General features: G+C 38.0%; 1 protein-coding gene across 1 annotated transcript; it reads right to left on the bottom strand.

The window, feature by feature from the left end:
• Positions 1 to 5,646: 5,646 nt before the first annotated feature.
• LOC113342933 lies at positions 5,647 to 9,007 on the bottom strand. The gene is made up of 3 exons (XM_026587299.1): positions 8,091 to 9,007; positions 5,781 to 7,846; positions 5,647 to 5,729 (listed from the first exon to the last, which is right to left on the bottom strand). Exons 1-3 carry the CDS (start codon positions 9,005 to 9,007, stop codon positions 5,647 to 5,649), a joined length of 3,066 nt encoding a protein of 1,021 aa, XP_026443084.1.
• Between the last annotated feature and the right edge of the window lie 5,177 nt (positions 9,008 to 14,184).

Genomic DNA, 14,184 nt, shown 5'->3' with positions numbered 1-14,184 from the left:
GAGATTTGGGGTCAATAAAGCCCATCCGGGAGAGGCACCTTGGATTCTCAGCTTAAGCATATGACTTAGGTTGGGCGACTAAGGTAATAAGGACTCTCCCAAGGAGTGCAGATCTGATCAAGGCGCCGAGGTACACGGTTGAGTCAAGAGTGCCAGGGACGTTTGAAGCGTACTTTGCCATTCTTGACAAGTCTTGGCTTATACTGCACTCGGCCTGAAGAAAACCCCACTTAGGGTGCAGTCTCGTAACCATAAGCCCTATAGGTAAAAGGGATAAGAGGCTGCGAAAACAACTGGTTGTTGTTAAGACTGGATGGGAGGAGCTAACCTTGTATGGTAGAAGTACGCCTCCTTGAAGGGGAAACCAGGGGGGAGATAAGGGCGGAACCCTTCATTAGGGAGCTGATAAGTGTCTTAAGACGCAAATATCATGAGGCTTTTTATTCGCAAGGGTATTAAGGCTTGTTATATTTCTGCAACAATCCTGAAGAGGAAATAATACAAAAGAAAAAGATAAGACGAGATCAATGGGTTTTCGCATGAAAGTGCGAAGACGTCCTCAGATTTCGTCGCAAGGCGACAATGTCATGGGGATTTATTTTCGCAAGAATATTTAGGCCTGTCATATTGTCGCAACATTCCTGAAGAGGCCACAATATAAAAGAAAAAGTTTAGGCAAGATCAATGGGTTTTTGCATGAAAGTACAAGAAAGTCCTGCGATTTTGTCGCAATGACAAGAGGTGGCATAATAAGATCTTTAATTAGGAAAGCAAAATAAGACCACACAGGAATGAGATTTTGAAAAGAATCAAAATTCACTTCGCATAAGAAAGCGAAATTATACATAATTAACTGCGAAATTGAGGCATAAAATAAGAAAAATTTATAAAATCTCTCATTTGGATACAAATAACAGAGGCAAGTATGGGAATGAATGAAATTAGAAAATGTTATTTGTCTCCATATGATAGATTTACTCAAAGATTTAAAAATTAATGATTATATTGATTAACTGTATTGCAAGGAAGAATTGTTTTAATGAATGCAAGTCAAAATGAAAGAAACACAAATATACAGAAAGAAGGAATAAATGTACAAGTATTACAGAGAATCAAAGAAAGAAACAAAGACTACTTCTTAGTTGATCCTTCATTATCTTCATCAGACTTGTTCCCTTCTTCGTCTGCGTCAGAATTTTCATCACCATCAGAACCTTCATCACCATCAGATTCTTCATCATCAGCTTCGCTATCAGAAATAATCAGACTGGGAATGTTCTGTGGGATCTCTTCCAAGAGACAAGGATAATCCGAAATGAGGGATATTATGATCGTCAAAAACCATTTGGATAGTTTGATTGCGAAAATGCATAGCATCATTTTTAAAATTCGCAACAGTGATCTTGATTTGATTATTTAATCTAGAATACTTGTCGTTGCGAGAAGAAAGATTCTTTGCGAGTTCCTCCTTTTCAGCTTCGAGTTCCTCAATCTTTTCACGATATCTACTTTCAGAATCTGCGAGCAAAAGACAATCAATTATTAACTTGATGAAAATTCATAAGAAGCAAAAGATTAATAAAGAAGAGAAGTTAGTAACCTTCTCTGTCAGAAATCATATCTCTAATCAAGGTTGTATGCTCAACTTGGAGACTAACATTTACACCTAAATCTTTTCTGGCATCATCTAAGATTTCCGCAACCAAACAAATTCATCCTCATTACTTATAAGAAGACGAGAACGAATTTGGTTTTCCCTTCCGCAGAGCTCGATGTTCTTGCGATTAGCTTCATCTCGTTCAAGTTGAACTTCAAGAAGAGTCTCTTGGAATTTCGCCAAAGCCTTAGAACCTTGATCAGAGATGTGATCCTTATCATCTATGAGCCCGCTAATTTTGGTTCTTAACTCATTGGTTTTCTCTTTAGAATCAAGAAAGATACGCTTAAATCGGTTGGCTAAGCCTAAACTAGATCTATGATCAATTTCTAAGAGGCGAAATTTAGATCTAAGCTCATTCAGAGAAAGAGATGAAATTCTATCATTTGAGAAACTATTTAAGGAATTATTAAAACGCTCAAGAAGGGTATCATTATCCAAGGCATTAGGAAATGAATGAAGAAGGGAAGCTTCATCAGAAAGACCATAAATGTCTGCAAAAAGGATCATTTAAATAAGATAAAACAACAGGATGAATGAATGAAGGGAAAAGAGAAAAGTAACATACCGTAAAGATGATTATTAGATTGCTGAAGACTAGAGATTTTGTTCTTATACGAAGAAGAATCAATTTCTAGTTGTCTATTTTTCTCGCGAAGACCTTTAACTTCAGCTTCCAATTCTTCATTTTTTTTGCGAAATTGAAGATTCTTCTTTTCAAGATTTTCGCGTCTCCTCTCTAGATCTGAGGCAACAACGAAAGAATCTTTTCCAGTCTGCGAGAAAATATAAAAAATATTAATATAGAAAGAGATTTTGAGTTATGACAATGAAGAAGTAAAAGGATGAAAGTATACCAGACTATTAAGAGAATGCAAGATGTCGGGAGTCACTGATCTAGAAACTCCACGAAGAGAACTATTAACATCTAATAAAGGGACATCGCAAATTGTAGCGAGAGCTTTGCAGGTATTAGCGAATTGGTTATCTCCCATTCCTTGCAGAGAATCAGAAAAGAGGCCAGAGAGCTTAGCCATAGAAGATTTAGGTGGAAAATCTTCACTTGCGGCAAGGTCATCATTATCCTCATCATCCTTGTCACTTTCGGAATTTTCATGAGAAGGAATATTTGAAGGAGAAGAAGAACAGACTTTCCTTTTCTTTGAAGGAGGACCAGTTGATTTTTCCCTGCGAAGAGCACCTTTTCCTTTATTACCAGTCTTCGCAACATCGGCAGGTTCTTCTACTTGAGCAATAATCTTCACACACAGATAGAAATAAGAAATGGAAGCAACAGTATACTGTTTAAAATCATAAGAGAATATTTCTTACCTCATCTGTGTATGAGCGAAGAGCTAACAGAGTACTAGCTTTCCCAGTCCTGTTATAACTATCTTTCAGTTTTTGGATCTGCAGAATGTCGCAAGAGTTAAATGAGAAGAAACATACCTATTTCTCCGTCTCGGTCCAAGAGAAAACCAAAGGTTGATAAGCAGCGAGATTCGCAGGAAGAACATTTGACCCAGCAATGTAAGGTCCTTTTAGCATTAAAGGAAAAACACACCACTTATCATCTTTGGATTAGCGGGGAGTTGTGTTCTTAGCAGAATGCCAGACAATGTCTTGCATGAGAATTTTAGCTTCATCAATGTTATCTTTCCTTTTTAAGTGAATACCCCAGCGAGAATTGTCTTTCTTCATGGAGATCAGTTCATAGTTCTCAAAGAAACTCGCTACTGTGTATTTCTCAGCAATTATCTCTAGGTCTGCGAATTTAGGATCCCTAAGTTCTTTGGAGTACAGAGATCCTTTACCAGCACCACGGTTATCGAACTCTAGCATTAGACGGATGAAGTCCCCACTCAGTTGGAAGATACCTCGCGAAAATTCCGAGTGAGCGAGAATTTCATAGAATAGAGGAAGATCTGGGTCATAAAGAGGAATGGGGAGACCTGCGAGAATATGACCTAGCGAAATTATGATTGATTGATCATCACAATACTGATCAGAGAAAAGTTTGACAGAAAGAATTGACTTGGCACTTTCACCAGGAATGGTAGAGAGTATGAAACCTTTCTCATCAAGATCTTTTTGGACATCTTTTAAATTCTTCTCATGTCTATGACCACTTGGAGGCATATTTGAATATAGAGTATGGGAATGAATAAAAAGTAAGAAGATTGAAGGGGAAAAAAATTACAGTAGCAGAACTTGCAGAAGAATAACAGAGTTGCAGAGATAAGAGAATAAAAAGAGAAGAGAAAGTAAAAAGAAAGTGGAAAGAAGAGTAAGAAGAGTATATAAAGGAGATTTTTTACTCGAAGAAATAAACACCATTAAGACGAAAAGATGTGAGCGGTTGAAGAGCAGCGGTTACAGAAGACGTGTCAAGAAACAGATGGAAGAAAGAATACGTGTGATAAATGCATAATATGAAGAGATGAATAGCTGCGGCATTTCTCACATCATTCTCTACTTTGCAGAGAAGATATGAGAAGAGGCAAGATGTAGGATCAGAATTTCGCAACGATAATGTCTCAGCGTAATTATCAACAACACAACACAACAGCGTCGCAGAATAATTTCAGAAATGATACGATAAACGACGTCAGCTAGAATCACGAGAAAGATGTGATAGTCTTGCGGAAATTAGAGAGCTTGTGAGATTAATATTTGTAAGGTTGCGAGAATGTCGCAGACCATATCCGAAAATAAGGACAGATCTTTTTTGAGTAAGAAACAAGTAAATAGGAGAGAGAAAGTCTTGAGCAGATGTTATTCTTGATTCCTTTATCTTTTCTTGTAAGAACATTCAAAGATTAATCAATAAAATTAAGAGTGTAAATCTAAAAATGAGTTGAGCAATAATGAAATCATATGAGGGGTGTAGTGTAGGATTTCCTGCAATTACAGAAAGAGAATAATATTATATGGTAGAAGGATGCCCAATCGATTTGTAACTAACCATACTAAATTATCATGGCCATCTTATGCGTTTCACCTACTAAATTCTAGGATGTAGGAGAACTGACCGAATAAGTAAAGTGAAAATAAAAAAAGATTAAGAAAAAATACCATGTATATTGCCTAATTGAAGCATGTGAATCAATGCGTCATGCATGGCATGCCCATTAGTATCTCCTGATGTATAAATGTTAGGACCTAATCAATTTTTAACCATTCTCAAACTAGAATCATTGTTTACCCAATGTATTTCGTTTTCACCTATTCTCCCATTAGTAATAGTTCTTACTAGTTATAGGAGCTTATTTGATTTGTGCACAAATCATTTTAATTAAGATGCTGGAGATTGTGCAGGGTAAGTATTCAATCTAAAATGAAATATGTAGAGAAAGTTTAGTTATAAATCCATCATCTGCGACAATATTTAAAGTCTTCTGAATCACCTTTCTCTTAGATTCGTCACCACGGGGATATCCAGGTTGAAGTGAAACTTGGTCGCATTGGTCCAAAAAAAACACTTAAAGCAACCTTCGCAGACGTGAGAGGGGTGGTGGTCTTTTTTTTTTATATAATAAAAAGAGAACATAAGCTCTAGAAAGAGCAACTTACTCCAAAATTACAGCAGTAGTTTGAGAATTGACTGAGCTAATCATACCTCCAAGAGGATCCCTAGCCAGATTAGAAGAGTTATTACAGTAATCCTGAATGATAGAGTTTGGACTAGATTGTACAGTTTGCCAAAAAAGTTGCAAGTTGGTACCTTTCCATTTCATGTTTTGGAATAGAAGAAGTGCTAGCGATCCTAGCTAGTTTGGCAGCATTGTTTTGATGCTGACTATCTAATTTAGTGAGATTTCCCAAAACAAAGTCGATAACTTCTAACTTCCTATCTTCAATCAGAGAGTTTTCTTGGAACTGTTGTTGTACTGCAATTTTGTAGGCTGTGTGAATGGCTTGTAGAATATCATCCTCTTCTGTTTCAAAGTTGATGTTGGTCTTTTTCATCTCTTTTCCCCAGGTCAGTGCTAGTTGAGCTCCTTTGCAGGCTCTGCTTGATCTACTGAGTCCATTGCTGGGTCTTTAACATTTTTGGCTCCCATGCATTGGCCTGAGAAAGAAAGAGCCACCAAAGCAAAGTTAGTATACTAAAATCCATCACCATTAGCCAAATTATTATAAGCTTCCATAATATGTATGCTAATAGTGATTCCAAATTTTTCTTGTAACTGTCTGCCTCTGGTGTGAGTGCTCAAGTTATCGTCAGCTCTGTTAGCTTGATAGTAGATATTGTTTAAGATATGACTGGGTTTGTTCAGAACCCTGTCATGAGAGCAAAGGAGTTGAGTGATTTTCAAAGCAGTAGCAGCAGCATTAGGATCAATGTGTCTGAAAACTTTGTCACATCTATCTTTCCAGATAAACCAGCATATGGTAGCATAAGAAGAGTTCCAGCTGGTTGTGGTATTGTCTGGTGAAAACCAACTATTAAACCAGTCATGAAAAGATCTGTGATTAATAAATAGCTGGTGATTCTCCCCAAAGAGATTCCTCCAAACATCTGAAGCAGCAGGACAAGATAGGAGCACATGAGTAATGTCTTCATTTGCACACCTGCAGATATTACAGAGAGGGTCAATATAGGTTAGGATACCAGCAGACTTGGCGTTTGTTGGTAGAATTCCATGAGCACATTTCCATATGAATAGTTGGATGGCTGGGTTTGTATCTAATTTCCAAATATCTCCCCATGGAGATGTAAGAGTATATCCAGCATATTTATCCTCAATATGTTTATCATAAAGGGATTTAACTGTGAATTTTTTAGTATGAGTTAAGCTCCATTCGATGGTGTCCACAGAGTTAGGGTGATGATGTGTCTGGAGAATGAGTTGTTGAATATGTTGAGGAAACCAGAGGGAAATTATGTGATGATCCCATTCCCCAATGGTATTGAAGAGTTGGTTAACAGTTTTCAGGTTGGAGGGGCAGTGAAGAGGTTTTTGGAGAATGTCAGGTAGATCTTCTATCCATCTATCTTCCCAGATATGTATGTTGGTTCCATCCCCTATTTTCCAGATATAGTACTTTTGAATGCAGGTGATGCCCTCTAAAATTCCTTTCCAAATCCAGGAATCAGTGTTCTTTGACTTTGTTTCCATTCTAATGACTTCCTTGTTTGGGAAGTGAGAAGCCTTCATAGTACTGGTCCACAGAGAGTGTGGTTCTTCTATCAATCTGCAAGCAATTTTAGAAATCATAGCCAGATTGAAGTATTCCATGTTTTTGAAGCCCAGACCTCCTAGCCCTTTTGGTTTGTTGACAGCATCCCAAGAAATGTAGAAGAGACCTTTGGGTTTGTCTTGATCTTTATTCCAGAAGAAATTTCTTTGTATATTATTTATCTCCTTGCAGGTACCTTTTGGGAGTTTGAAGCAATTCATTTGATAAATGCTAGATGTTGAGGTAACTGTTTTGATCATAATGACTTTGCCAGCTTTAGATAGAGTAGATTTCCAACCTGCCAGTCTGAGTTTCAGTTTGTCCACACCAGGTTTGAAAGCTTGAATCTTGCTTCTGTTGGTGAAGAGGGGGTACCCCAGGTACTTGTCATAAGTATCAATTATTTGTACTTTCATAGTATCACTAATGCTGTCAGCAATGCTAGGATCAGTATTCTTAGTGAAGAATATACCATATTTGGAGAAGTTTATGAGCTGTCCTGAGGAATGCCCAAAGTCTTGAAAAATCTTGATTAAATTGTTACATTCTTCCAAATTAGCTTTGCAAAAAATCATACAATCATCATCAAAGAGGAGGTGATTGATATTAGGTGCTTCACTGCAGATTTTGGTTCCATGAATAAGACCCTCAGCTTCAGCAGCATTCAAATATCTAGATAAGGCTTCCATGCATAACAAAAATAAATAAGGAGATAATGGATCTCCTTGCCTGAGACATCTAGTTGGTTTAAAGAACTTTCCAGGAGAACCATTCACCAAGACAGCCATGGTGGTGATGGATATGCATTGATGAACCAGATTGCACCATTCAGTGCTGAATCTCATTTGTTGCATGACTTGCATAAGTAATTCCCAATTAACTCTGTCAAAAGCCTTGGCCATATCAATTTTGATTCGCATGGTGCCATTAGCTCCTTTTTTTCCTCTTCTAGTATTCATGTGATGAATAATCTCATGGGCAATAGCTATGTTGTCAGATATTTGTCTGCCATGAATGAAAGCAGACTGAAAGGGGGGATGAGGGAAGGTAAAAGAGGTTTTAATCTTTGAGACATAAGTTTTGATATTATTTTGTAGGTAGTATTACACAAATATATAGGCCTGAAGTGGGCAAGGGTAATGGGGTTATCATTTTTGGGAATAAGGGAGATAAAAGTAGAGTTCATCTCTTTGAGAATGTAGCCAGATGTGAAGACATTTTGGACCATATAAATGATGTCTGAACATACAACATCCTAGTTTGCTTGGAAGAAGTTGGGTGGAAAACCATTGGGTCCTGGGCTTTGTCACCAGCCATGCTAAAAAGAATGTTTTTGATCTCCTCAGCTTCAAGAATCTTAAGGAGATCATCATTTTCAATAGTGGTGATGGTGGTGGGTATGAGGTTTATGAGAGATGGATTTATGTTTATGTGTTCAGCAGTGGACATAGTAGCAAAGTGATTGGCGAAACAGTCAGCAACTTCCTCTTTGTTGTGAAACCAGGAGCCATCAGCTTGTTGAATAGAGTCAATTTTATTTCTTCTGTACCTTTTCTTGGATGATAAGTGGAAGAAGCTAGTATTCTTATCTCCAAGTTTGATAAGTTGATCTCTGCTTTTGGTCTTCCACAATTTTTCTTGAATATTCAGCCAGTGTTCAACTTTCCTTTTAGCTTCTCTTATTTCCTTGCCTCTTTTGCTGTTAAACTGATTTTTGGTAATCCAGTCCAGGTGGTGTATGCTAGCTTCTAGATTAGTTTTGATGTTGCCATAGACCTCCTTGTTCCACTTTTTTAACTTAGCTTTGATATCTCTTAATTTCCTAGTAATCTTTATAGCAAGAGATCCTTTGTGATGAGTACTCCAACATTCTGTAATGATGTCTTTGCAGTCTTGGTGATTAAGCCAGGGGCCAAAAAATTTGAATGGGATTTGACCTTGCTTCCAATTGGGTTTGTTATTGAGAAAGATTGGGTTGTGATCAGAGCCAATGGAAGGGAGATTGGATATAATGGTATTTGGGTGTATTTCAAGCCAGGCTTCATTAGCCAGCCCTCTATCCAATATTTGTTCAGTAAGGTGAATACCAGTTCTTCTGTTTGTCCAGGTAAAAGGACACTCGATATAGCCCAGATCATTAAGATTTGCTTCTTCAATTTTCTCCATAAAATGTTAGCTTCAGAAGTATCAATAGGGTGTTGGCTGAATTTCTCATGTTCATGAAGGACAACATTCAAATCACCCATTACCAACCAAGGAAGAATATTAGTTTTATCAGTATTCTATATCATTTTCCAAGAATTGATTTTATCAGGTGTGGTATAGGGACTACCATAGTAGCCTGCGAAGAGCAAGGGTGTGCCTGTACTAGGATAGATTGTGGCAGTAATATGGTGATTGGAGAAGTCTTCTATAGTGACCTTAAGATTTGTTTTCCAAGCTAACACTAGGCCTCAAGCATTATTGTTTTTTCCTTTAGGTTCAACAAACCAGAAATTAGTGACTCCTATGTTTCCAAGAGTGATTTTTAAGTTGCTAGACTGTTGTTTAGTTTCAGATAAAAAGAAGATATCAGTATTATGTTTATCTAGCATGTTGTTTAGGTGTCTACTAGTTTGGGGTTGTCCTAGGCCTTGACAATTCCAAGCCATGGCAGTGTAGAATTGCCAGAAGTAAGACACATTGGGATAAGAAAATATGATAATAAGATATCCTATTCAATAGATAGTTGAGTGAGTGGTATTGTCATTCTTCTTACTTAATCTCAGGATAGATAAAAATTTCAGAAGAAAGATCTTGTTCCTATTATCATGCTGTTTAAAGAGTAAAGAATGACAGGGACTGTAATATATTACCTTGAGATTTGGGGAAGGATTCGCCCCCTCAGGGGCACCAATAGTCAAGTTAGTAAGTTGATCTTCCTCCATTTGCATGACAGTGTTATTGCTCCTTTTGGCTGGATGATTCTGATCCCCAAGCTGAGTGAGGTGCTCAATAGGTGTGGAGGAGATAAATAGCTTCCTTTTTGGGTCAATTAGCTGGGGGTGCAGGTTAGCGTCTACTGCTTTAAGTTTGAACTCTCTTTTCCTTCTTTCCCATAACAGCTTCTTCTGGTTGTTGAAGTCATCATTGATTTGTTGTTGGATTTCTGATAGAGATGGGGTTGTAGCAAGAACAATGGGTATTGAGAGGTTTGTATATGGGTTTTGAACTTTTGGAAAGATAGTATCAGGATTGATATCACTTATTCCCCCATCTTCAGTAGTAGGCTTTTGCTTTCTAGCAGCAGTTTTGATGTTGATATTCTTCTTTTTAAGCATTTTGTTCTTGTTTTTTTGCTGAACCATGATCCTTTTGTGATTCGTTTGACAAGTTATAACCTCAGGGTTGATAGTAGGTATTTCTCCCTCTAATGGTTTATTCAGTCCATCTTTGAAGATTATGAAATCCTCTGGACCATCTAACTCCTCACTGCTATTCTTAGGAGGAATCTGCCTTTGTGCTAGTCTCATCTTGATTGCAAATTCCTCAGCAGCATCTCTATCATAATAGTGTCTTATTTTGATATTACTTTGAGGGCTACTGATGTTGGAGTTGGTTGGGGTATTGGATAGGTGAATTCTTTGGTTAACTGTTGGTTATTGTTTTTCCTTGTCTTCACAAAGCGGACCAGGATGGTCTAGGATTCTACATACCTTACAGAAGGCAATGCCATGTAACGCATAAGCCATTTCAAGCCAGTGGGACAGAGTGGGTGTTTTCATAAGCATCAATACCATATTTGAGAGCTCTGGTAACATCAATGGTTAAGGAGACTTCCAAGTTCTTCTCATCTTCATCTCTTCCATAAGTTTTCTTGGATCCTTGAAAAATTCCTGCTGGTTTGATGATGTTGCTAATATCAGGGATGATGTGTCTTGGTACTCTTTTGATAAGAGCCCATATCTGAACTCTATAAAAATTAGCTTCATCAACGTAGTCTGGAAAGGATGGTGGAACTTCTGTTAAGACTATAAGTTTATCAAAGATTCCTCTAGTTCCTCCTTTTATAAATACCTGGTAATCTTCAATGCTTCCAAGTCTGATAGAGTAATAATTTCTTTTTTTACCCTCCATAGATTAACTTCTGCTTGTCTTCTAAGCTCCCAGTTAGTATTGATGAACCTTGAGATGGTCCTAGTTTCATGAGAGATTTTGCTGCAGTACCTTCCTATAAAGACTCATTTCCAATCCTCTTTATTTTTGGGTAAGATGTTTTCAGCATTGATGAAGACTTTTGGGAATAGATCTTCAGGGATGTTTAGTGAGGAGTTCATTTGTTCAACCAAATTTTCAACTTGATGGGTGGAATTAGTTTCTGAGGTGGAGGCCATAAGAGGTGTGGTGAAACTAATAATGGTTGTGAGAATGGTATAGAGAATTGTATTGTGATAAGTACTAGTTCTGATAACTTTAATTTGAATATGAATGTGTAGATAGACTGGATTGTGGTGGTTCATTTCGTTGTTTAGTTATGCCTGATAATGATGTGGATTAAAATTCCAAATTTGATCTGAAGAAAAGTACAGGTACCATGTGCTAGTAGTCCTTATCCAGAGTCCATGTTGCTGAGCTTTACTGACTATCTTGGATTGTTTGACTATTGATATACCTTGAGGGGTTGACCTGTGAAAAGAACAAACTCTAACATAGAATAAATTATAATAACTAATGGGGTTAGCTATCCACAGAGTATTATGTATGACGATGCCTTTGGTTATGCTTAGCAGAGTGTGGCCAGGGTGAACTCTAGAATCAGTAGACTTATCAATGATAATAGTACCATTTCTGAGAGAATTAATAATAAGACTTAGATAGTCAGAAGAGAGTAGGATTACCTTGCTGACTAATTGAGCAATGCTAAAGAAGGGCAAACCTTGAGTTAGCCTCCTGAGGAGGGAGAGTTTTTCAAGAGTTTTGCAGTGAAACACATGACTGGTCTCTCCTTGAGTGCGGTATCTTCAAACATGTGATTGATACTAGCATCGAGGAGTTCAATTTGTAAAACAAGTAAGAAGTTTGTTGTATTGAGAATTGCCAGTCAGCCTTGAGGGTTCTTTGAGTCAGATAGACCGCTAGCTGAATTGGGAACCGGTCTAACTGAATTGCACTTAAGTGGGTAATACGTGGGAGATGCATTGGAGTAGTTATTGGCGCTGAATGTTCTGTGTTGCCAAATGTAAGAATTTCCTCCTTCCAATTGCCATCTGTCACACAGTGAAACATGAGGTTTGTGGGTTTAAATTTAAAATGGATGTAATCCATAGGATGTAGGTAATAATGCCCTTTAGAGAGAAGAAATGAAGCGACAGAGATAGGGTGTGAAGTAAGGAATACGAAAAAAAATTCGTTTTGGAAACTGTTGTCTCTTAAAGAAGATAGACCCCAGAAACTGTCTCCTATAATCTTTATAAATGCGTCAATTGAAGGGAGAGGGTTCTCCAACTGCTATGTCTGATATGGGAAATGATGGTGATCGAAAGGGAAAGCGGAAACTTCACGAGGTTGAGGATGAACCAAGAATCCATTGGTATCCTCGGGAGTATTGTATTACTCGGTTGCCGTATGGAATTCCTTTTCCACAGGGTTGTGAATCCCTGAGTATGAAGCCGATTTCTCCTGGTATTTGGAGGATTTGCAGCATAATGTTGAAGTGAAGCTTGAGCAAGGTTTGCAAGAAGACCGACCACCAGGTGCAATTATGCATGAGTTGTTGATGGATTCTCCAGTAGATCGTCTTCGACGGCACTTCAATCAACCCAAACTTGTAGGCGTTGGACAAGAAACAAGTAACCCATTTGCAGATATATATTCTAAATTTGGATTTGGCAGTAGCGCTCAACATGCAGCTGAAGGTGTGAATCAAGATGATGCGACTATGAATGGAGATAATGGTGAGAGCTATATTACTGGGATTACCAAATATACAACACATCCTCAACTGGGCGGAGATGATCATTGGATTTTGTATGCCTTCCATCCCAAATATGGACCTTTTGAGGTTCATGAGAGTGTTGCTGTAGTGCTGATCGGTTCCTGGTGTCTGGTGTTAGTCGGATTGGTTACCAATCTATCACTCTTAATGCTAGAGAAAGGAGGATCGTTCGTCATTCGGCTGGTCAATGGATGCGCAGAGACGAGCCTATGCGGTTTCCGGTGATGGATGCTCTTTGTCCTGCTACAGGGGGATTAGGTCGTGCTATTTTTGCAGGTTTTGGAGCTTCAGGAACCCAACCAGCTGCTAATCCAACTGCTCCTGCATTTTTTCCTGAGGTAAGTGATTCTACAACTACTCTTGAACCTTCGATTTCTGCTCCTGATGTTGCTGAAGGTGGTGCTGATATTGATGAGCTTCAATCTCCTGAGCCTGGTGCGCAAAGAGTAACATCTAGAGATTGTTTGACTCGCATTCGAACTAGAAGTGTTCGTCAGGGAACACGGAGCAAGACTCGAGATATTCCACAGTAGCTAGTTAGATCTTGCTTCTTTATCTTCTTTATTTAGATTTCGGGGATTATTTTGGATGTTTGGGTGACTTTTAGATGTGGGTTTGTAATTGTTTTGGATATTTCTTCTCTTATGATAGCGGATTTGATGTTCAAGGTTTGATGTTATGTTTAGACATGGATTATGATGTTTATACTTTGTCTTGAATGAATGGTAGTTAGATTTTTCCGTGAGATAAATTGTTATATTGGGTTGTGTGATATGAATGAAATTGTTGTTGAATTGACAGTGTGGGGGATGATGGTGATGAAAATGACCTTGTGGAAGGTAAAATGTATTCATCTGGGTAGGCTTGGATTGAAAAGTTTCAGGGGGAGGGTTAAAATTTCTTGTTTTTATCCAGCAGGATCTAAGAATGTTGGTGTGTTTCTGATTTCTGAGTAATTGTCTATCATGATCTTGAGAATAGCATTCCTTCCAGTTTGACATGTTGATTGTGCCAATATTAGAAGTAATAGTGATTGATGAAGCCATATAGATGATAGTAGTACTGGGTGAGTTTGGGGTGCCTGTATTTTTGGTGATTTTTGAGATGCAGATGCTATTTGTGATGTCTGTGATGATAGTGAGACTGGTGTCTCCTGTATAAATTGAAGATTTCATAGTTTAGAGAAGTGAAGAAGGAACATCAATCAAAATTTGATTTCCGGCATAGAATTCCGGCTAGAGACGGCGAGAACTAGATGTTGAGAAGAACGTTAAGAAGCAAGAGGACAAAAAAACGGCTAGAAGAAGCCGGGAGAAACAGTTCCACGGTGAACTAAGAGAAGATGAGAGAGATGGAGTCGTACATTGAG

Source organism: Papaver somniferum, unplaced genomic scaffold, assembly GCF_003573695.1.
Source record: "Papaver somniferum cultivar HN1 unplaced genomic scaffold, ASM357369v1 unplaced-scaffold_5, whole genome shotgun sequence".
Lineage (NCBI taxonomy): Eukaryota > Viridiplantae > Streptophyta > Magnoliopsida > Ranunculales > Papaveraceae > Papaver > Papaver somniferum.
The sequence above is the reverse complement of the archived record's forward strand: the minus strand, read 5'-3'. Positions and strand labels throughout refer to the sequence as shown.

What these genes read in the sequence shown, in the direction of transcription:
- LOC113342933 (XM_026587299.1), bottom strand. Translation starts at nt 9,007, where the DNA reads ATGGAGAAAATTGAAGAAGCAAATCTTAATGATCTGGGCTATATCGAG. An exon ending in TCCAAGCAAACTAGGATGTT is followed by an intron (nt 7,847 to 8,090) that starts GTATGTTCAGAC and finishes CATTCATGGCAG; the next exon opens with ACAAATATCTGACAACATAG. An exon ending in TTATAATAATTTGGCTAATG is followed by an intron (nt 5,730 to 5,780) that starts GTGATGGATTTT and finishes TTTCTTTCTCAG; the next exon opens with GCCAATGCATGGGAGCCAAA.